The sequence below is a fragment of the Gavialis gangeticus genome, unplaced genomic scaffold, assembly GCF_001723915.1.
Source record: "Gavialis gangeticus isolate Ggan-Ray unplaced genomic scaffold, GavGan_comp1, whole genome shotgun sequence".
Lineage (NCBI taxonomy): Eukaryota > Metazoa > Chordata > Crocodylia > Gavialidae > Gavialis > Gavialis gangeticus.
The window spans coordinates 11,043,260-11,064,098 of NW_017729012.1; the positions used below are offsets into that span (position 1 = coordinate 11,043,260).

Sequence of the window (20,839 nt, forward strand, 5' to 3'; positions counted from 1 at the left end):
CACCCTTGGGCAGCCCCTGGCACACAGCACTGCTATCAGGTGAAATGCAGGTCAAAGCGCTGAGGCCCACCCCCCCCAACCAGGTCCCCAGGAGACTCACTTGGGCTGCTGTCGCTGCCTGGAACTGGATGAGGGCTGCGACGGCGGCTGCGACTGCGTGGACTGAGGGGTGGTGCTGGCCTGGAGCTGATGATACTGCGGCGTTGTGATCGGCTGGCTGGGGGTAGTGTAGGAGTAACTGGGGGTCATCAGGGGGGTGGCCACTGGCTGCTGCGCCGGAGTCGTAAAGACCTGCGAGAGGATGGATGGACAGACAGAGTCAACTAGTGCAGAAGTCTGGGGGCGAGGCACGGCGTTCTCCCCCATGTAGACAGAACCACGACAGCTCAAGCCAGTCATGCTGGTCAAAGCGCTGCTGTACCGGCCAGCCCGGGTGTTGTGAACACAATATAAAACCAGGACGCAGCTGCCCTCAGCAGATTCCACAGCTAAAAGTTTAACCGTAGACTTACAAACACGTTCAAGCATCTCACATAGGAGACCACAGTGTGCCGCCCCAGGAAGGGCGGCAATGCAGGGGAATCTCCCCAGGCAAGATGCCTGGAGCAGGGAGTGAGGCAGGAGAGCACACCAGGCCCTTGGGTGCATCAGAGGCATGACTGCCCCCTAAGCAGGGCACTGGCTGAGGGGTAATACTAGCAGCACAGGGGGCTGGTGCACATGCTTACATGAGCACTGGAGCAGCCTGCCCAGGACCCGGGAAGAGGGGCTCAGCTGTGACAGGCTCTGCCCTGATCCCAAGATGAGGGACCCAGCAGTCTGGGAAGCAGGACTTGCTGGTCCAGAAATCCTGACAGCCCAAGGCCAGGCTTATCCACAGTCCCTTGGGGCCCAGATCAAAGCAGTCCAAAGAGAAAGGTGGCCCAGCCAGGCACCCACCACTCGCCTGCAGCAGCAGGGGGAGCTAAGGAGAGGATGCAGCCCTTCTCTTTGGTATCCCCAGGGTCTGGCACAAGGGGAGCTGGGCAAAGCTGGGGGTGCCAACTGTGCAGCAGCCAATGCCTGTGGAGGCATCTGGGGGGGCAGATACACTGCTTGCGACCACCTGCCAAGTCTCCCCTGCAGCCACGCTTACACAGGGGTCACTGGGGGAGACAACAGCCAGGCAGCACGTGCGGGACCTGCTTAGCCCTGCACTGGAATGAAAGCCCCGTCCCAGCTCTTGCTCGCTGCAATGTCCCCGAGAGGAGGTGAAGTGCTCGCCTGACCTACGTCTTGGAGATTAACACTAGCCTGCAGGATCAGCACATATTTCCACAGCTAATCCTGCAGGCTGGTGGCTCCAAGCAGTGCATTGTGGAGCAGCTGCGGGGGTCTGTGTCCCTCACCCCGCATCTCTCTGCCAGGCCCCCCCCCCCCGCTTCGGTCACATTCCTCAGGAGCCGGAGCTGTGCTCCCAGCAGCCCCAGCTCCAGAGGGCTGAATCAAGCTGGCCGCCCGCAGCGGCAGGGCAGAACACCATGGCCTACACCACCCTTGCAGTGGCCAGAGAGATCCCTGGACCACAGAGTGTGTGGAGCTTCCCCCAGCCAGGCTCCCCAGCCCCACCTACATGGTAAGCACTGCTGCCGCCGCCGCTGCCACCATAGCCGTACTGGCTGGATGCCCACTGTGCGGGCGTAGCGTTGGGGTTCTGCCCCTGGCCCGTCACTGCGGCAATGGCACTGAACATCTGTGACGTCATGTTCTGAGGCAGGGCATTCACCGCTCGGGTCAGATCTGCAAGGAAGATGCCAGTGTCAGGGGTGGCAAATACCCAGGGAGGAGAATCTGGCTCGGATGCGGGGATGGTACGTCAGGTTAGACAGCACAGATCAGAACTCACCAGCCAAGTTGATGTTAGCAGGAGTAGCATTGATGGAAGCTGGAGTCCTGGTCCTGCTGCTGCTGCTGGGGGTGATCCCTGGGGCAGAAGATGATGAGAAAGAAATGCATCAGTGGTGGAATTGCCACCAGGTTTGTTCATTGCGACCAGGGATTTTGAGCAGCTGCAAGCAAGGATCTTGTGAGCATTCACTGGGGGCAAATCCCATGCTGAGGCCAGGAGCAAGGGCTGGAGTGAATGCGAGGCCACAATGGGAAGGGCAAAACAGGCCCTGCCAGCTGCTTTCTTCAGAGGTGCTTCTACATGAGGGAAGCTTCAAGCTAGTGCTTTGAAACCTCTGCAAGGGGGCCTGACCCACAGGTGACCTGTGCCTCCCCGGGGCAGCTCCCTCCGATGGACCCATGGCACCAGAGGCAGGTTGGGGGCTACTGCTTCTGTGCACCCATGGGAAGAGGGACTGTTTGTGACCAGGGCTCTTCTGAGCAGTTTTAAGAGGCAACTAAACATACACACAGCCTGCTGCAATGTGTGTGTCTTAGCAGGCTGCCAGCAGACACCACACCCACTTCCACTGACTGAGACCAGCACCGTGAATGGGGAATGGAGCCACGCTGTTGCTCTGTCTCCACAATGCAACTCCCTTCCCTGGGACGTGCTGTGAGCATGCAGGACTGCAGCCGCGGGGATCTGGGGGGTCACCTGGCACAGGGTCCTGGTAGTGGTCCTTAAACCAGCGGAAGAGTCCGTTCACTGTTGGGAAGATCTGTCCCCGGTACCGGAAGCCCTCCGGCGTTACTGTCACGTACTCTATCCTGCAGAGGGAACAACATCACGTGCTGCTTCACACCGTCAGGGCCAGAAGCCTGCCCACTGAGGCGACACACATCAGGCTTCAGCCCCCAAAGCCAAGCACTGGCTGCACCCAGCGGGCATGCTTGTACCACGCACCTGGGCTTGCCACGAGGTTGGTACCCCAGCAGGAATTTGCCAGGAAGATCTTTGCAGGCACTGATGAAGTACGGGATGAAAGTTGGCTTCTCTTTCTTTGTTTTGATCAGCATCTCTTCCAGCTTCTGCATACAGGAGGAGGAGAGAGAGACTCAGTGAGATACTGAGGGCTGTGCCAAAGGCAGTCTGAGGGCAGTAGGTATGACCCCTCGGGTATTCTGGCTCTCCCTGCACTCATCCCTGGGAACACTGCTGTGCTATTCCAGCCTATGCTCCCCCCCTTGGTCCGCAGCTGGGAAGCAATTAACCCAGTGTCCCTGTGGGACCTGCCCAGGTAAAGCCTCCCTTTCCTTAATGAGGACTTGTGGCTAGCACCTGTCTTGAGGCTAGAGAGCCCAGCCCAGATGCAGCTTCTTGGTCCCTCCCACTGACCGGCTCACCTTCCTGTCTCCGCCACTGCAGTCCTGGTAGTACTTGTGATTCAGTAGATCCCTGGCGAAAGATGCCATCGGCTGGACGTAGCGGGCGACGATTTCATCCAGGTCCTCGAACTCCTGTGAACAAACACGGTGAAAAAAAAGCCGCTTTCATTCAAGCTGGGCTCAGGTTCTTCCAGCTGCCAACCCTGCCCACTCAGTGCCAGCAATGTGCCCACAGCAGGGTGCCCCACCTGCTCCTGTTGCTCAGGGGCACAACTGCCCCATTGCTGCTAAACTACCTGGCTCCTTGTGGAGGTCCCAAATGGCTCCCTTGGCCTGCACGAGGACCGTGCTGAGCCTTGTGAGGACTGTGCCAAATTAGCACTCACATCCCGTCAGCCAGCGGGGCACAGGAAATGGGCCTCTGCCTGGCTCTTACCTCCGTGTTTATCCAGAGAGTAGAGCCCAAGCTGAAGGCGTTCTCCTTGCCCTCCTCACGGATGTCCACGTGCTGGTAGATACCGTCGTTCACCTTCCAGGTGACTGTCAAGTGGTTCTCCCCTTTGCTGCTGGGGCGGATAATGACGTCCCCTTGGTCCATGGTTTCCATCATCTTCTCCGCCTGCTTGAAGCTGATGTTGTGGAACGAGGGGTGGGCGATCACCCTCTTGATGTAAGCTACGGGACACAAGATGCACCATGAGGCTCCTGCATCACCCCCACTGCATTGCTTTTCCCTGATGCAGGCTGAGGATGGCAGAGGAGCCCTGGCAGGGAAGACTCACTGGTGCGCTGCTGCTTTCTCTTCATGTCTTCTTCCTGCTTGTGGTCAGAGGCCTCCGTGTCGAAGTCATAATAGGTGTCCTTGGGCAGCTTCCACTCATTGTTCTTATCCATCAGGTCGGATGTCCTGCAGGTCAGGTCTGCGCTGAACTTCTCGATGTCGATCTTCATGATCCGGCAATGGACGGTCATTCCCACCTGCAGGGGTGGCAAACAGGGTCAGGCAGCAGTTGCGGTTCAGGGGCCACCTGCTGTAGTGTTGCTGTACTTGGACATGGTACAACGAACGTACACAGGCCAAGGGCCAGCTTAACCCGCAGAGTCTCCTCTCCCTCCGAAACTGTTACAAGCACCCACCCCCCGGTGGTGGTGAGGGACTGGGGGGTCACTGGAGATCGGTGTCCCCGGGCACCGACTGTGCAGAGCGCTGCTAAATGCACAGACTGTTCTCCCTTGTCTTTTGATGACAGCCCCAGCAGTGGCAGCAGCAAAGCTGGAACCAGGGGCGAAGGGACAAGCAGCAGGGCAGTCTGTGCAGAGGCCATAGGGCTGGGCTAGGAGGGGCTGATTTCCCAGCCTGCCAAAAAGACCCTTTTGTATAAGCAAGAGCTGGGCAAGCACACTGCAGAGACTGGGAGGAGTCGGACCTACACATGGTCTGGCCAAGTGGCCCGCAAGGAGGCTGTGGACCCAAGCAGGTCACTCAGGACCAAGGGGCCCTAAAGATGGGCACTTCTGTCTGTCTGGATTTTTTGCTCACACGACTCTACTGCTAACAGCCCGCACTCCCGCTCGGAAGGAGTTGCAGCAATCTGACAGCCCTGCTGGGAGAGCAGCCACGAGTCAGGGGAAGTTAGCTGCAGCTCTTTAGAAAGCCTGAGACAAAGGCCAGCTCTTCGCTGGAATGCCTTCTAGCCTCCCAGGCTCCGGGCCCCATTCAGACTGCCATAAATCCTCCTGCAGCACAGCAGGCTGAGTCACACAGTTCCCACCAGCACCAGAGGAGATTTGCAGCCTGGGAGAAGGAAGCTACAAGAACCCAAGGTTGCTCCTGATTTAGGGCCCACAAGTGAATGCAATGGCTACAAAGATATATAGGGAGCAGCATGATTAACAGAACTCCACATCACCAGCCAGCTGTTGAGACGCCAGCCAGAGCCGAAGGGGGGGTGACGCCGTTCTCCTACCTTCACCCTCTCTTCCGGGCGCTTGACCACTTTGTCACTGAGGAATTTGGTCGGTATAAAGCCCGTGACCCCGTTGTCCAGCCGCGTCTTCACCCCAATTGCCTGGCCAGGGCAGGAGCCGCTGTCAAAGTGATTCCACACCTTCAGCAAGCAAAGGAACAAGGCACTCAGCATGGGGACACATTTCCAAAGGCAGCCCGAGAATGAGGCAGTTGGATGCTGCGGGTTCTGGCAGGGTCAGGGCAAGTGGGGGTTACTCCATAGCTCCCCACCTGCAGCAGCCAGTCCAGAGACTACAGGCCAGTGGTGGTAGTCGGGGGGAGGATGGTTATCAAGTGAACCATGGGAGTGAGTGCTAGTGCTCCTGCACCACTTAGCTCCTGGCTTGGAGGTCTCTGCAGCCTGGATGGCCTGATCATTTTTAGATTTGAGAGCACAATACTGTTGAGGAATGGATTCCATGGAAAAGGATCCAGTGTGGCGTCTGCTTGCTTTTAGAACAGCCCAGGGCAGAGCTGCACATCAGAGAGGGCAGCCCAGGGCAGGTCTTAGACAGAGAAAGTGGGGGCCTGTCACCAAGAAACAGGATTCCAGGCTCCACGTGAGCTTGCTTGGAGCCCTGGGGAAGGAATAGCCAGCAGGCTGCTTCACTCCCCTCCAGGCTCACTAAGCCCCCTTACAGCCACTAAGATTTAGGGAAGCAGGAGCAAGCAGCAAGGGTCTGCTGGGCTTTAGTCCTACTGTATGGGGCTGCTGCATACGCCATGGACACAGTTCCTACCTGGGAGCCCTGAGGCTTTGCGCAAGGCCCCTTGCTGCTGCACCCCAGGCAGCAGCCCACCAGCCAGAGATGTGCTGGCCACACAGGTTACCTCGCTGAGCTCTGGGAAATTGTCCTGCTGGCAGAAAGGGCACTGCCACAGGCCGGTCTCATCGTTCCGTATCGCCTGGTCATAGCTCTCCCCCTGAGGCCGCCTGTGTGCGATCCCTGTCACGTTGCTGATGATCATTTTCCCTGTGGAAGGAAGCAGAAAGCTACAGACTGGGACAGAACTGCCGCAGAGAGCTCTAGTGCTGGCAGCACCCTGCCTGGAGTCCTGTCAAGCAGGCCTCCCTGGGGGCTAGTGGCACGGCTCAGGACTGCCTTGCCCTTGCGAACCACTGGTGGCTGTGGCATGGGGAAAGGCCGTGCAAATGGACTGGTTCCTTAACAAGGGGAGCCCGGTGTCAGCAGACTACTGCAAGCTACAGCCCCTGCACTCTCTCAGAGACCCCTGCTGCCTGCCCCCGCAGACTCGGTCAGTCAGGACGTACCGATGTAGAAAGTCTCTGGGGTTTCTTTGGTCAGCATGTTGAAGACTTCCTCCGTGTTCGGAGAGCGGTAGGGGGTTCTCAGGTCCTTGTACCTGCAGCTCAGCTCAGCTCGGATGTCATACAGAGTGATGTGCTTGTCGCCATAGCCCTGTATGTACAAGTTTCAAACATTTCTATTTCACACGGGGTGGCAGTCCCGCTAGAACTGCCCCAGGCCATGTGCACTGGAAAAGCCAAGGCTGGATGGGAGCTCTACCCCATGCCTCCCCCAGGCCAATAACCTCAGCACAGACCTGTCTCTCCAGCTCCTCAGCGAAGGCATCCAGATCCAGGTCTTTCAGGCGCTCGGGGTTTTCTAGGATCTCTTCCAAAGCTCCAGCGGGATTTGCATCCTCTGCTGATTCATCATACTCAAGGGCATCCACGGCCATTTTCCTTGCCCATTCATAGGTTTCAGGATGGACTCTGGACCCATCCAGGACCTCAATGTAGGAATCCGTGCTGGAAGAGGCCAAGTGGTGCATCAGCCAGGGACCCTGAGGGAGCCTGGAGCTGCATTTGCCAGCCAGAGGCCAGTAAGCAATTAGAGCAGGCTGCAGACAATCAAACAGCTGCAAGCCTAGAATTCCCAGGGAGGGAGCGTGGGAAACCCAGGCATAAGGGTTCACACTGTTGCCCCATTCCCAGAAATCCCCTTCCAAAGGTGCAACAGGAAGAAACAGCATGAATAACACAGCATTAGAAGCAGTGCAGTCCCTTCCCAGTGAGCTCAGGGAATAGGGTGCCTGGCCATAGATTTAGAAACTGGTTTGTAGCTGTCCCCTTTTGCCCACCTTGCCCTTTGGCTTGCTCACTTGAAAATGACTTGGTGCTCTCTACGTTTCAGGGCAAACTTCTACCAGTTTAACAGCCAGCTGGATTCTTGTCCCATGCTATTACCTTGGGTTTAGGGCTGTTAAAACTAAAGTCCACCAACTAGGACTGTGCACTCAACATAGTTGAGTGGGTTACTGAGGGGATAAGGTTCATGCCAGGGAAGAATGATTCCTGGCTCCGGCTTTTCTTGTCCACGAAGGACCCGCAAGGCAGAGCTAGCAGAATCAGTGCTCTGGAGCACACACTGATCGGTCAAGCTGATGAGGGCAAAAATCAGACTAAGACCCTGTTAAAGTCACTCCTTTGGGGCTGAAAGCCCGTGGCACCAGCGCTCTTGGGTGTGTGGCCTCTGTATCACACAGTTCTTTCCAGCTGGCCCCAGGCACCATACGCCGCAGCGTGTTGGGCACGCCCTGATACTAACCTGTCCCCCAGTGACGCTGTGTCGATCTTGATGAACCCAGCACAGTTGATGAAGACCTTGGGCCCCATGTGGCACATGGTGACCAGCTGAGTTCGGTTCTCCAGGCGCGTGTTGTTCTGTTTCAGGATCTAAGGGAAGAGAGCGACATTACTCTGGCTGCCAACGTGCACCAGGACTGTGGAAGGCAGGCTGACACTCAAGGCAAGCTGGAAGGGTCCCAGGCTGAACTAAAGGGTCCGCAGACACTGAGTATGTGGCACAGCTAAGCCAGCTACGGCTCATCTGGCTCCAGCCCCACTGACAAGCAGGCTTCTCCAGGGCACGCTACGTCCTGCACCAGGACACCCATGCTTCACAGTGTGAGGCTGGGCACTGGGCCTTTCACCTCCTGCTTCCTAAGGCATAAGGTTGTCCTGCGGCAAGGGTACAGCATGCCTTGATCCTACGGCAGCCGCAGGAACTTACTAGGACCAGTAGATCCAATTCCTTACTCGAAGTGGGGACTGGCCCACACACAGCCCAGGGTCACTAGCAGTGCATCTGCACACACACTCAGCCATGCACAGACACTGCTACCTGACAAGCACAAGCAGGAAGGGACATGGCTTGGGCCCTGGAATGGAGCCTGGAGCTCATTCGCGCATAGTGGCTTCAATACCATATGGGCTCTAGATGACCCAGCGCAGCCCTTACCTTCAGCAGGTGAGTCCCCTTGCGTGGCCCCAGGCCACAGACATACTGCAGGAGGGCCTGGCTGTGGGGATGTGCGATGGCTCGGTTGACATCCACGCCCACCTCATTTACCCGGTTGATGAACTCACAGTAGAGGGCATTCAGCAGCTCCTCCTTCACCACATGCTCCTGCCAACAGAAAGGGGTTCTCATCTCAGGGATGGGTGCACAGGACAGGCCCCACTGTGCCAGATGCAACTAGATCTGCTTCTCTGGAGACATGCCATTGCCCCAAGGTGCAATGAGTAGGGATGGTCTTAGAGAAGCCCTGGCTGGTCCATCCAAGGGCAGGGAGCAGACGATTGTTGATTGCTAGTGAGGGAGTTGTGGCACTGGTTGGATCAGCCCAGAGCCTTCTCCTTCCTGCTAAACTACCAGCCAGTGGCTTCTGCGAGTGACCAGAGGGCCCGGGTGGGACAGTTACCTGCAGAGGGTGCAGTTTCAGGCACAGGATGTCATCATCAGAACTGCAGACCTGGGCAAACTCAATCAGGGGGTCCTGAATGCGGCGAGCCAGGGAGACCGCCTGGCGCAGCAGAGGCGGGTAGTCCCGGAACTCGTTCTGCAAAAGGGCAGAGGGACATGAGGCTTTCCCTGCAGCACCAGATTGCTACTGCCAGCCCCATGCAGTCCCCAGTCATAGGAATGACGATGCCTGCCAGCTCTGCTACACCCAGAAACTGAACGTTCAGGGACAGTCTGGTTCCTCCCCATACCAGCCGAGTCACAGCAGCTGACCTCTGTCCAGTGTGCCAACAGGCACCTTAGGCACCCACCCCTGTTGCATGGTGCCTGTGACCGCAGGGAAACACGATCAGAACGCCCAGCTTGCCCCAGCCCCAGGCAGACTGAAGTGTAGCTGCCAACAGCACCAATGTGTCTTCTGCTGAGAGAGATGGGTCTTCCCAGGGGAAGCAGAGGCCACCGGAAAGGAGCCTGGGGAGGGCAGTGACTGTGGCCATGGGCTGCTGAGGCAAACAGCAGCAGCAGCAGGTAGGTTACCTCTGACTTCTTGCTATTCATGTAGAGAATAGCCAGCTCGTTGTCTACCAGCTCCACCCCAATGGAGGACAGCTGTTGCCCCTGGTCCAGCTCGTGCACGATCCGCTTCACATCTTCCATCAGCATCTGGGCATCCCTGGGGAGATGTAGGCAAGGGGGTGAGAGGAGAACCATGCTGGGCACTAAAGGGAACCTGCTGATCTGAGCTGTCTACCTGGCAGGGATGTCAGCTCTCTAGCCTCTCATGGCCCCTATGCAAGTCTGGCTGCTGCAGCGTGATGCCCTTGTCACCACTGATCTAAAGCCAGCCAGTGAGCCCAGGGAGGGCCGGCATGTCTCCAGACAGTCTCATTCCAGCCTGCAGTGGGACCTTCCTTACAGAGGCATGGTGCTGTCCTGGTAGGCCTGGAAACCTCATCTACAGGGTGAGGGCTCAGCCAGCTGCCCTCCTCTGCCTGGTTGGGAGGAGCATGCTCCCGTGGGTCTGGACTGACTGAGAGGTCCCATGGTCTGTGGGGTGAGAAGGCACTGTACTCAGAGCCGAGGGCCAACCTCCTCCCCCGCTTCAGGAACAATGTTGGCAGAGCCCCTCTGCTCTGCTGCAGGAGCAACAGGAGGCCATTGGAGAGGGGTGTTGGGCACTGTAGCAGGGGACCCGGGGCACGCTCTGACCTGTTCTCCCCTGCAATCGTCACCACGTGAGGCTTCTTGTTGAGAAGGAATTTTTTCAGTGTTTCAATGTCCTGGGCCTGGAGCAAAGAGAAGGAGTGAGATGTGGAGCTCCCATGACTGCTGGTGGGCAGGACCTGTATGCCATGCACCAAGCAGGATGCTCCTGGCTCATGCATCACAAACCCTGCCGGGCACGTGCATGCTGCTAGCCAGGACAGCAAGTGACCTGCACAGCTGCTTTGCCCCAAGCCACAAGACGACACAGCAGCTCAGCTCAGGGGAGTGGCTGTAGTAAGAGCTCAGATTTACAGACACTAGTTGAAGCCAAGACCCCCACAATCCCCACCGGGCTATGCTGATGGTAGGGCAGAGGGATGTGCAGAGCACCCTGTGCCTGCTGTTGCAGCTGCTCCTCTGGGAACACTGATATGCACAGCTGCAGACTCTGCAGGGAGAACAGGGCCAGCACAGCCAGATGGACTGTGACAACACATGCCTTCCTCACGCCACACATCCCAGGCCACTTGCTCGTAAGGGATATGATCCCCAAACTCCTTCACTGGCAGCCAAAGGACCTGCTCCCCGGTGGCCCTGCACTCCTGTTCTCCAGTCCAGACCATGCGCAGTGTTGTGCGCTGAAGCCTGCATGTGCTGCCCACCTCCATCACTGAGGCCCCTCTCACCTTCCTCTCCCGCTCTTCCTCCCGCCAGGCATTCCTCCTCTTTGTGAAGTACGGCAGGCGGAGGAAGTCTGTGACCTCGCCCTCTCCATTCACAAGGGCACAGAACACAGGGTGGTCCCTGCAAAACAGATGGGTGCTAGTGAGCCTTGGTACGGGCCTTGCTCTGGCCACAGGTGCAGGAGCTGCTCTACTCCCCCTACCTGGCAGAGGAGAATGCAATGCCCAGCACCCGAATCCCCTTGCCCTGGTTTTCGTCCATGAAATCGTCGTCTTCCTCCACCTGCTGATCGGGGCGGTACGGTGCCACCTTCAGCCAGTTGTATAGCTTCCGGCTGCAAGCCTGACAGGGAGGAGAAGGGAAGAAGGGAGTGAGGACCTGTTCCTTGTCCCCAGGGGACTGGATTGTGGGAGGGGGTGTCTTTGGGTGTCACTGCTGCAGAGCTTTCCTGGCTGCTACAAGTCTGAGCAGTAGAGGTAACAGCCCAAGCAGCACTGACAGAGCAGATGGGCACATGTCTGGAGACTAGCTTAGTCTGTCCAGATGGCTGCCTTCCCTCCAGGCTGCACTGGGTACTTTCCAGAGGTTCACAATCAACTCTCAGGGAGCAGCTCCCAGAGCACCCAGTGAGCTGGAGGGTCTTGGGGAACTTGAGCCCAAAGCCAGGGAATCTGCCTTTCCCAAAGCATGCTGAGCCCCCTGCTCTGCCAGTGCAGAGAATCAGGCATGGTCTGGCACAACTCTTGAGCACATACTTGGCCCAGGCACTGGTCCCTGGTTTGTATGCAGGATTCCTCTTCCTCCCTGCCCTGGGGGAGAATAAAACTGACTCATGGACCTGTTTGTCTCTTCCTGCCCTCTTGCTCCTTCTCACTGTTCATTTTACGCCTTGGCAGGAAACTCCCCATAGCCTGCTCCCTATTGAGCTGCCCCTGACATCTGTAAGCCCCAGGTGGAGATGCCAGGGCCACAGGCACTGGAGCTGGCACAGCTCCTGAGCACCTCTCACCTTGATGACATATTCCTTGGCCTCCACCAGCAACTTGTTCTTCAGCTCCTTAGCCATCTGCACGTAGAGGAACTGGTTGAGGGAGCGCTCAATGGCCATGGTGCGCTGGCGGTTCCACTCCTGCACCTGGTGGCTGAACTCATCCCGGTAGTAGAACTGCTTGATTTCCTCAAAATATGTCTGGTCGCTACCATAACTGAGGGACAGGGGAGAAGGCTCAGGACAGCTGCATGGCTGGCTTCTGGACATACCATGCCCAGCCCCCTGTGACACAGGCTGTATCCAGATACCCAGAGCTTTGTGCTGCAGACCCTGGTGCCAGGGCCTAGCTTATATCCCATCAGGGCCTGCTCCCCCATCCCTGGAGGACTAGGCAGGGTGCATCTTGGGGGTTGCTCCCACTCATGCTTCAGTCTCTTGCCCCTTGTGTCCAGCTGCCGGGGACATGGGTTAGAAGCTCTCTGGGGAAATTGAATTTTGCATGATGTGCTGACTGTGCACCAGCCAAAGGGACCTCTCATCCCATGCCTCCAGCAGCGAGAGCGGGGGCTGTAACAGTGGGATGCAGGTCTGGGCTGCCTGGTGCTATGTGGGAGCGATGTAGCCTGTCCTGGACTCACCCCTCCACTCCTTTCATGTCGATGCTGATGTCGATGGTCAGGAACCCCTCCTCCTCAGCCAGGAACGTCTTCAGGAACTGGTCATCCCGCAGCTCCTTCACTGGCTTGTTCTTCAGGTACTTAAAAGAGTATGCGTAGTGGGCCTCGTCCACATCCTGCCCAGGGAAGAAAGGAAGAACTGGAACAGGCGCCCAGGCAGGCAGGGGGCCCGCATAAGGGTTTGTGTAACAAGACTGGTTCATTGCATTTGCCACCCCTTACTGTGGGCAAGTCGCTCCTTGGCTCTAGGCTCAGGTGCTGGCCCCTTTCAGAGCCCCTGCCTGTTCTGTGCTCCTGTCCTTACCTTCTTCCCTTTCTTGGTTGGTGCAATGTTGATTTTGGCCCTTTCCTGGAAAGTCTGCCTCAGGACCTGCCTGACCAGTGGCTCCCGGGCAATCTGCAGAGCCACCATGTAGCGGGCCCCTTCTAGCACAGCCTCAGGGCTTGGGAATTGACTGAAAACAACAAAATAATGATGTAAGAATACAGGATGCGATGTGGATTCTGACCCCCCGACCCTGCCACATCCCTGAAGAGCCCTGCACAGAGATACCCCAGCGCTGACCTGCACACATAATCCTTGGCCAGTTCCAGGGGCTCTGCAGGAAACTGCTCTGTCTCGTGGCGCTGGTAACTGTCCCGGAGATTCTCTCCGAACTGCTCAGGTGTCAGACCAAACTTCTTCGCCAGGCCATCTGGGACAGAGAATGCCTTGGGTAAGCAGGGAGGGTGGTACCCAGCACATGCTGGTCAACCCACCCACCCCCGTGCCACAGATGAGCGGCTGGCTCCTCCGACTGAGAGGAACTGCTGCAGGACATGGCATCGTATCCAACCTCCTGCCTCCAAGCCTGGGCACAGCAAGATAGACAGGCAGGCTCACCCTGGGACCGCAGCAAGCTGCTTGTGGTTTCCCCAAGAACGAGATGCTTACCCAGCCCAGCAGCCTGGCAGATAGTGTACATATCCCTGCGTGATGCCTGCTTCAACTCGGGCCCCTTCTGCTCCTCATCCTCTGCGTCCTCCCCTTCACCTGCAGGGGAGCAGCACAACTTTAAGTCTCCATGTGCTGGAGAACCTCAGGCCAAGAGCTCCCACCTCCTTGGAGCTCTGACTCTTGTGACAGGAGCCCACAGCAGCTGGCCAAGGAGCATTCATGGTTTCCAGGGCCTCCCGTATGATGTACAGTTTGAAATGACAGTGCCTACAAACAAGCTGCACTGATGGAGAGCAAGTGAGGACCAGAGCAGCTGAACTGTGGCCAGGCTCGCTGGAATACAAAACTAATTTGAGTGGAAGCTGAAATCCCTCACCCCGGACCGAAGTGCAGGGCAGTTGCAGCTTGTTCCATGCCAAGCTGCTGTGGTGCGGGGCCTCAGACTCTCACAAAGGCTGGAGACTAGGAGGGGCTTTCTGACTACGATGGTGACCAAGCGCTGGAACAAGCTGTCTAGGAGAACCTGTGCAATCTCCATCCCAAGTTGGAAAGACACTTGGCTAGGACGGTTTAGTCAGGAAGGATTCTGCCTTGAGCAGGGGGCTGGACTAGATAGATGTGACCTCGTGAGGTCCCTTCCAGCCCTACTTTCTCACGGTCCTAAAGAGGGTCTCTGTGTGGACAACTTCAGGCATCCACAGAAAGCCCAGAAAGATCAAAGTCTCATTTCAGAAGGAAAGGTGAAGGACCTGGGCACGTGCTAAGTGTATAGGGAGAGGGGCACGCATCACATCCAGCCTTTGAGTACTGCCTCTAAATCAGCCACTCCAAACACCCCAGGATCAGGGGAGATAAAAGCCGCCAAAGCCTGAGACAAACCTTCTTCCTCTTCGCCGTCCTCCCGGATACGCTTCTGCTTTTTCCGAGCAGCTTTGGCCGCGTTCTGCATCTTGGGGATGTCACGCCCATAGTACAGCAGGAAGTGGTTATACACGTCCTTCAGCTCGTCCATGGACTGCACATCCTTCAGCCTGTAGTGTGCAAAGCCAGCATGAGTCCCCCAGGAACAGGGCATGAGGAAATGGCTCCATGACTCATTAGGCAGAGGAAGCACCCAATGCCTGCATGCAGCATTTGTGAAAGCAAGGCCAGTGACACCTTTTCAAGAGGACCTCTTTGACCCCGGAGTCACCCAGGGGCCCTTTAGTTACTCAGTGGGTTCCAAGAACATCAGGCCTGCATCTAAAGCTCAGGGACACTGCCCTGAATGCACATGCAGTTCCAGAGGGAACCAGCGCACCGAGGCAGCTCCACTGCACTGCTGGGTGAAATGATCCTGCTGTGGACAGGCAAACCCACACTAAGTCACTTCAGAACCAGAGACCATAGGCCTGTACCTTTCCATGTCGGTGGTATCAAGGGCCCTTATCCCATCCGCCAAGGGTTTGTCAGGGTCAGCGGAGATCTGCTCGTACTGGTAGGCCTGCATCTTCTCAAACAGGCGGGTCAGGTTCTGCTTGCGGATCTTCAGCTGGGTCCACTGCACACAGTAACAGAGGTAAGTGTGGTGCCCCTTGCAGAGCCCCCTGCCTAATGTGACCCTTTGCCATGCCAGCCCCCACTCCTGCCAACATGCAAGGGCAGTTCCTGGGCTCCCACTCAGCTGGAACTGTAAGCAAGTGTCAGCAACGCGACACCTCCAGCAGCAGCTGAGCTGAGGTCTCATCAGCACCAGAGGTGATTCAGGATCAGCTCCTCACCTTCTCATCCCACTGCCACACCCTCCAGAGGTCATTGATGTGCAGCTCTGGCTCCACGTACTCCTTCCTGTAGAAGGCGATGAAGGGGACCTAGGGCAGAAAAAAGAGCCGTCAGTGGCATGGAGGAAACACCAGCTCCTGGCAGCCAGGGGCTGAGAGGAAATGGCAGAGGAAGTGTGGAGGAGCAGCAGCAGCTTAATACTGCAGTGCATGCAGGGCTGTACCCAGTGTGGGAGTGCCTGGGAATCAGCAGCCCCTTTAACCTGTCCCCTTGTATGCAGGGCTCTGAGAGCATCCTGTTAGCTCTAGCCCTTCCCTTAATCCACCCCCTTCCAAGGGAGAAGCCAGGCCAGCTCCTTCATGTCAGTGTGGAAGCAAAATGGCAGGTACCTCAAAATGCTGATTCCTCATGAAGTTCAAGGCTTCCTTGATCTTCTGGATGGTGCTGGGCCCCTTGCGGCTGAAGCTGCTAGCCTGTCCGCGGTCCAAGTAATCACAGCTTTCCTGAGAAAGAAACACATGTCTACCGCCTCCTGCAGCCACTGTCTCTGGGTAGCAGCAGGTGGGCCTTGCTGGCAGGACACAGCCCCAGGCAAGGGGGCATGTTGTCTCCAGATACCAGGCACTCTGATTTGCAGAGACCTATAGGGCTTAAAGGGAAGCTAAGAGGAAGTACTGACTGAGGCGAGAGCATGAGAGCAGCCTGTGGTCACCATTAGCCTGGAGATTGCACTAGATGATCTTCTGAGGTCCCTTGCAACCCTAATTTTCTATGATTACTTCCTGCCCCATTGCACAATCTGAGCAGGATCCCCAAGGCCAAGCCTGCTGCAGGTGGGCAGTTCCCAAATGTCTGGGGAGAGGATTGTTACCTGCAAGGAGATGGTAGGTGTGGCAAAAGCATTCCTGTAGATCCAGTCAGCTTCTTCCTCCAGCTCATCGTCCTCTGCACTCTTCACAGGAATGGAGCGCAGCTGGAGGGAAACAGGGTGAATGGAGGAGCATGCGGCTTAGCAGTGCTCTGCAGACTGGCCTCCAGCAGCTAATGGCTACGTTGGGAGCAGCCCTGCAAAGCTGGCATGCCAGGATCTGAGGCCCAGCTCCCACCTGAGCAGCACTTCTGCAAAATGCCTGCAGGAAACCCTGAGGTGTCCAAGAGGCACTGCTGGGCTCAAAGAGCCCTCCACGATCGCACCCTCCCCATGCTTTCCCTTTCCTGCTCCCATCACAGCCCCATTCACAATCTTGTCATCTCTACTGTGTGCTGTCAGATTCTGGCATTTCTGCCACCTCCTCTAGTCCTGGGCCTGCTCCACTTGCCACTGATGTCTGGCAGAACCCCAGCAGCCTGGGTCAGCCAGATGACCATAAGGCCCTCCCCATGGAGCTCCCACACGCTGCGCCACTGACGCAGGAGCTGAGGGCCCCTCTGACAGCCTGGCTGCTTCAACCGTTCCACTCCCAAGAAGGTAGGTGCATGCTCAGGGGAGGCTCAGGGCCGCCACTGCAAAGGTGGGAGCAGAGCACAGGAAACACTCCCAGGGAAGAGCTGGAGCTAAGCATCAGGACGCAACCTACTCCCCACCCCTGTCCTGGGTCCTGTAGGACCAGGCCAGCACAGCACGAGAAGACACCATGCAATTCTCATTCAAATATCGGATTAAAATAGTGTCCAGCATGGAGGACAGGTGGACAACTAGCTGGCAGCCTGAAACTGCCATGCACCTGCCTGCGGGGGGCAACATGGGCCCCCACTGGCCAGAGCACCACGGCTCCCTCTGCCTTTACAGCACCGGGGCACGGTACCAGCACCAGGATCTGCTTTGGACAGCGGGGAAGTTCTGCTTTTTTGGAGGAGCTGTCTGGATGGGGCTGTGGGAGCCCTGTGCCTTCTCTAGGGCAGTGGACCCTATGTAGGAGCAAGGGAGCCCCTGACCTGCTAGCCAAGAGCTGTACTAAAAACCCCTGGGTCGACCACTAGCCTCCAGCAAGAGACGAGCCAGATGCTGCATCACAGTCCCCTGCCCCCCTCACCTGGAACCTCTCGGGCATGTCCGTTACGCGGATCTCATTGTCCTGGTCTGTGAGGTGGCTGCTCTCTAGTTCACTGGGCTCGTACATCTCGAAGATGCTACGCCGGCTGATGCGCTTTTTGGTGGTCTTCTTGGGTCGGACGCGGATCTCCCCTTCGGCCTCCTCATCCTCATACTCGTACTCCTCCTCCAACTCCTCGTCATACTCGTTGTACTTCTCAAACTCATCATAATCAAAGTCCACACCGAAGATCTCTTGAGCTTCCTGCAAAGCCCTGGAAGGAGAAACACAACCTCGTTCAGCCCTAAGCTACCTGGAGCCCCTCCAACCAGCTGCGTGCTCCTGGCAGCCACGCTCTGGCCTTAGTGTCGTGTCCAGCCCAGCAACTAGCTGGATGTGTGCACAGCTAACTGAGTTGCACTCAGGGCACAAGTGCCACATGCAGCAGGAAGGGGTGGCCAAGATGTGCTCGACTGCTTTGCTCCCAATGTTGGCAGAAGGGAGACGCTCACTCTCAGTTCCCTAAAAAGCAGCAGCATTGCAGCTCTGTCTAGGCTGCCCAAGGCTTCAGGGCAGAGACTCTCCACCTGTAAAGGGAGTTTCCCCCCCCCTGCACCTTGTCAGCAGGGGAAGAAATGCAGCAGGTGAACTGCAATTCTCCTACTCTGTGGAGAGGGGGCTCAGTGTGCTTAGTCAGGAACTCTTCCTCCAGACTACTGCAGACACCAGCACTGTCCCTGGTGACTGGCATTCAGGACCTGCACCTCCAAGCCACTCTGGGCAGGAGCAGGGAAAGTGTCCTCAACCCAGTATGGGGTGAAGAGAATGGGAACAGTGCCCTGGGTGGCGTGGTACAGTCTAGGCGGGAAGGCTGCAGCCAGAGTATGGGGAGCAATAGGAATGTCTCAGCTCAGGGCTGGCATGGTGCCCCTGCAAGGAGGGGCAAACCCCCAGGATGGAGGGGAGATGGGGCCTGCATACACCTGCAAGCAGAGGCCTCCATTTAATTCCAGCAAGACTTTCTCTGGTCTCTCCTGAGGAGCAGCAGCAGGGACAAGGAAAAAGAAACTGCAGGACCCAAGGGAACTGAGCCGCACCACTGGGCCCCCACCCCAGCCATCACTTACGCATCAGTATATCCAGGGAGCTTCTTCCGCCACTTGGGCTTTTTCAGGGGCTGCCCATCATCGTCCACAATGAAATCATCGATGTCTGCACATAGAGAGATGTCGTCAGTGCCTGCCAGAGCCCAGCTTGGCCTTGCCATACAAAGCGGCTGCTACGGATTGCTATGGTGACCAGGTACAACTGGCCAAGAGATGGTCTGGACATCTTGGTCAGAGGGACAGTCTAAACCCTGCAGCTACCTTGACCAGCTGTGTATGTACACACAGGGCAGGAGAGCTCCCACCTTGCCCAGGGCTCCAGGGCAGAATCAGTGGGGCCAGAAAAAGGCCAAGCCTTACAGTTTCGGTTGTTAGTTATGGGTGGAAATTCCTGTTGGTCTGAATGCCACCTGTGCACGGGGCAAGAATGTGGGGCTAGTACTTGCGGCAGGGAACCCGAAGGGGAGCAGTGCCACCAGGTGCTAAGGAACACCCTGAAAACCAGGACTCCACTCTCTTCCTTGGCAGCCAGGAGCAGCACCATCCCAGGGCAGGGGAGAGCAGATGCCATCAAGGCAGCATGTGGATTTGGGCTGTCTCAAGGCACAGGCTGACCCTACTTGTCCACCAGGAACAGCACTGCTAGGGAGTGCAGAGGCGGAAAGGGATCTTGGAGACATTACTGACTCCAAGATGAACATGAGCCGCCAATGCCAGACCGCAGACAGCACGGCCAGCCATACCTTGTCATGCATCCAAAGGTGCATCTCAAGCTAGTCCAGAGAGGTGATGCTCCCCCTCTATGTGACTTTGGTCAGGCTGCAGTTGGAGTACTGCGTCCAGTACTGGGCGCTGCACTTCAAAAGGGATGTGGCCAGCATGGAGAGGGTTCAGAGGAGGGCCACCTGCTTGGTGAGAGGGCAGCATGACAGGCCCTTCAAGGAGAGACTGAGGGACCTGAACCTGCTCAGCCTCAGCAAGAGGAGGCTGAGGGGGGACCTGGTGGCTGCCTACAAACTCATCAGGGGAGATCAACAGCAAATAGGTAGAGCCCTTTTCTCCCCAGCACCACTTGGGGTGACAAGGAACAATGGTAATAAGCTGATGGAGAACAGGTTTAGGTTAGAGATCAGAAGGCAATATTTTACAGTTAGGGTGGCCAAAATCTGGAACCAACTTCCCAGGGAAGTGGTCTTCATCCCTACCTTGAGCAAATTCAAGAGGAGGTTGGATGATCACCTGTCTGGGGTCTTGTGAACCCAGCATTCATTCCTGCCTGTAGCAGGGGGGCAGGCTAAATGATCTGTTCACGTCTCTCTTGACAGTAGCTACCATGAAACTATGAGATATGCAATGCCAGACCAACAGCAGGGGAGCACCTGAGAAGTGAGCCAAGGCCCCTGCCACCCGCCTAAGCTCCACAGGCAAGGAGTGAAAACACTTAGTGCAAAGCTAGTCATACCCGACTCATCTTCCTCCTCCTCTTCCTCCTCTTCGGGGGCAGTGAGGGGGGCTTCAGCAGCCTCTCCCCCGTCCTCCCCTTCTCCGTCCTGGAAGATCTCTTCAGCGATGGCTTCTTTCTCGTGCTCTTCCTTCCCATAATCCTCCTCTTCATCGTCCTCATCGTCTGACATCTTCCGCACGCGCCGGAACTTTTGCTGCAGGTGTAACATCATTGGGCTGTAAGGATCCTTCCCTCAACAGGCACCCTATCTGTGACTGCACCCTCTGCCAGCCCCTCCCAACACTCCTGCCCCCTCTGCCCATGCTGCATGGCTGTAGTGTGGCTCCACAGGTAAAGGAGAAGCACGGCCCATCTTTTGGAAGGCAGCAGCCCTAGGCTCCCAACCTGCCATCACTGAGGCACTGGCTGTCTGGCCTACAAGGGTGCCACAGCTTTCCTCCCTGCAGCAAGATGCACACAGCACCACTGAGAAGCACTCTGGTCTCATGCAGCATACTGATGCTGAGCCTTCAGGCTGCCCTAATGGGCCCCATGGAACAAGCTGTGGAGGAGAGCTGTAGGCTGGGCTGGCTTTTGTGTAGTTAGGGCCACACAGGAGACAAGGGGGGTGGCCCCTGGGACCTCGTGATTCCCTTGCTGCTGCCGTAGAAGAGCTGGGACAGGGCTGCTGGACCTTTGCGCCTAAGCAAGCACTGTAGTGAGTATCCAAAAAGAGTTGCCACTCTGTCCTGCCAGCTGGGCAAAAGGGAGCTGGAAAGGGCCTCAGGTTGAGGGGGATTAGTGGGGGGGAGGGGAGGGAAAGACCCTTTGGACTCTGGCCCAGGACACTATGCACATATGGCTCCCTATCCTCCTTGCAGTACAGGAAGGAAGGCAACAATTCCATACCTCCAGCTTTACCCCAGCTTAGCAGGAAGCTTGCTGCGTCTTTTCCTTCTCCCTTTTA

At 57.0% G+C, this 20,839-nt stretch overlaps 1 protein-coding gene across 1 annotated transcript in view; it reads right to left on the reverse strand.

Moving 5' to 3' along the window:
* Positions 1-20,839, reverse strand: part of SUPT6H (SPT6 homolog, histone chaperone) — a 41,915-nt gene that overhangs the window by 5,518 nt on the left and 15,558 nt on the right. The window contains exons 5-36 of the mRNA XM_019511263.1: positions 19,891-20,086; positions 18,450-18,534; positions 17,323-17,596; positions 16,161-16,262; positions 15,679-15,792; positions 15,289-15,378; positions 14,926-15,068; positions 14,408-14,559; positions 13,526-13,624; positions 13,157-13,286; positions 12,896-13,046; positions 12,553-12,707; positions 11,933-12,128; positions 11,126-11,265; positions 10,926-11,043; positions 10,243-10,319; positions 9,571-9,706; positions 8,993-9,130; positions 8,530-8,697; positions 7,837-7,964; positions 6,830-7,037; positions 6,537-6,684; positions 6,095-6,237; positions 5,223-5,363; positions 4,038-4,233; positions 3,692-3,930; positions 3,274-3,387; positions 2,834-2,958; positions 2,585-2,697; positions 1,886-1,963; positions 1,613-1,779; positions 101-291 (exon numbers count right to left, since the gene is read on the reverse strand). Coding sequence (XP_019366808.1) covers positions 101-291; positions 1,613-1,779; positions 1,886-1,963; positions 2,585-2,697; positions 2,834-2,958; positions 3,274-3,387; positions 3,692-3,930; positions 4,038-4,233; positions 5,223-5,363; positions 6,095-6,237; positions 6,537-6,684; positions 6,830-7,037; positions 7,837-7,964; positions 8,530-8,697; positions 8,993-9,130; positions 9,571-9,706; positions 10,243-10,319; positions 10,926-11,043; positions 11,126-11,265; positions 11,933-12,128; positions 12,553-12,707; positions 12,896-13,046; positions 13,157-13,286; positions 13,526-13,624; positions 14,408-14,559; positions 14,926-15,068; positions 15,289-15,378; positions 15,679-15,792; positions 16,161-16,262; positions 17,323-17,596; positions 18,450-18,534; positions 19,891-20,086 — 4,655 coding nt within the window. The remainder of the gene's footprint in view (positions 1-100; positions 292-1,612; positions 1,780-1,885; positions 1,964-2,584; positions 2,698-2,833; positions 2,959-3,273; positions 3,388-3,691; positions 3,931-4,037; positions 4,234-5,222; positions 5,364-6,094; positions 6,238-6,536; positions 6,685-6,829; positions 7,038-7,836; positions 7,965-8,529; positions 8,698-8,992; positions 9,131-9,570; positions 9,707-10,242; positions 10,320-10,925; positions 11,044-11,125; positions 11,266-11,932; positions 12,129-12,552; positions 12,708-12,895; positions 13,047-13,156; positions 13,287-13,525; positions 13,625-14,407; positions 14,560-14,925; positions 15,069-15,288; positions 15,379-15,678; positions 15,793-16,160; positions 16,263-17,322; positions 17,597-18,449; positions 18,535-19,890; positions 20,087-20,839) is intronic.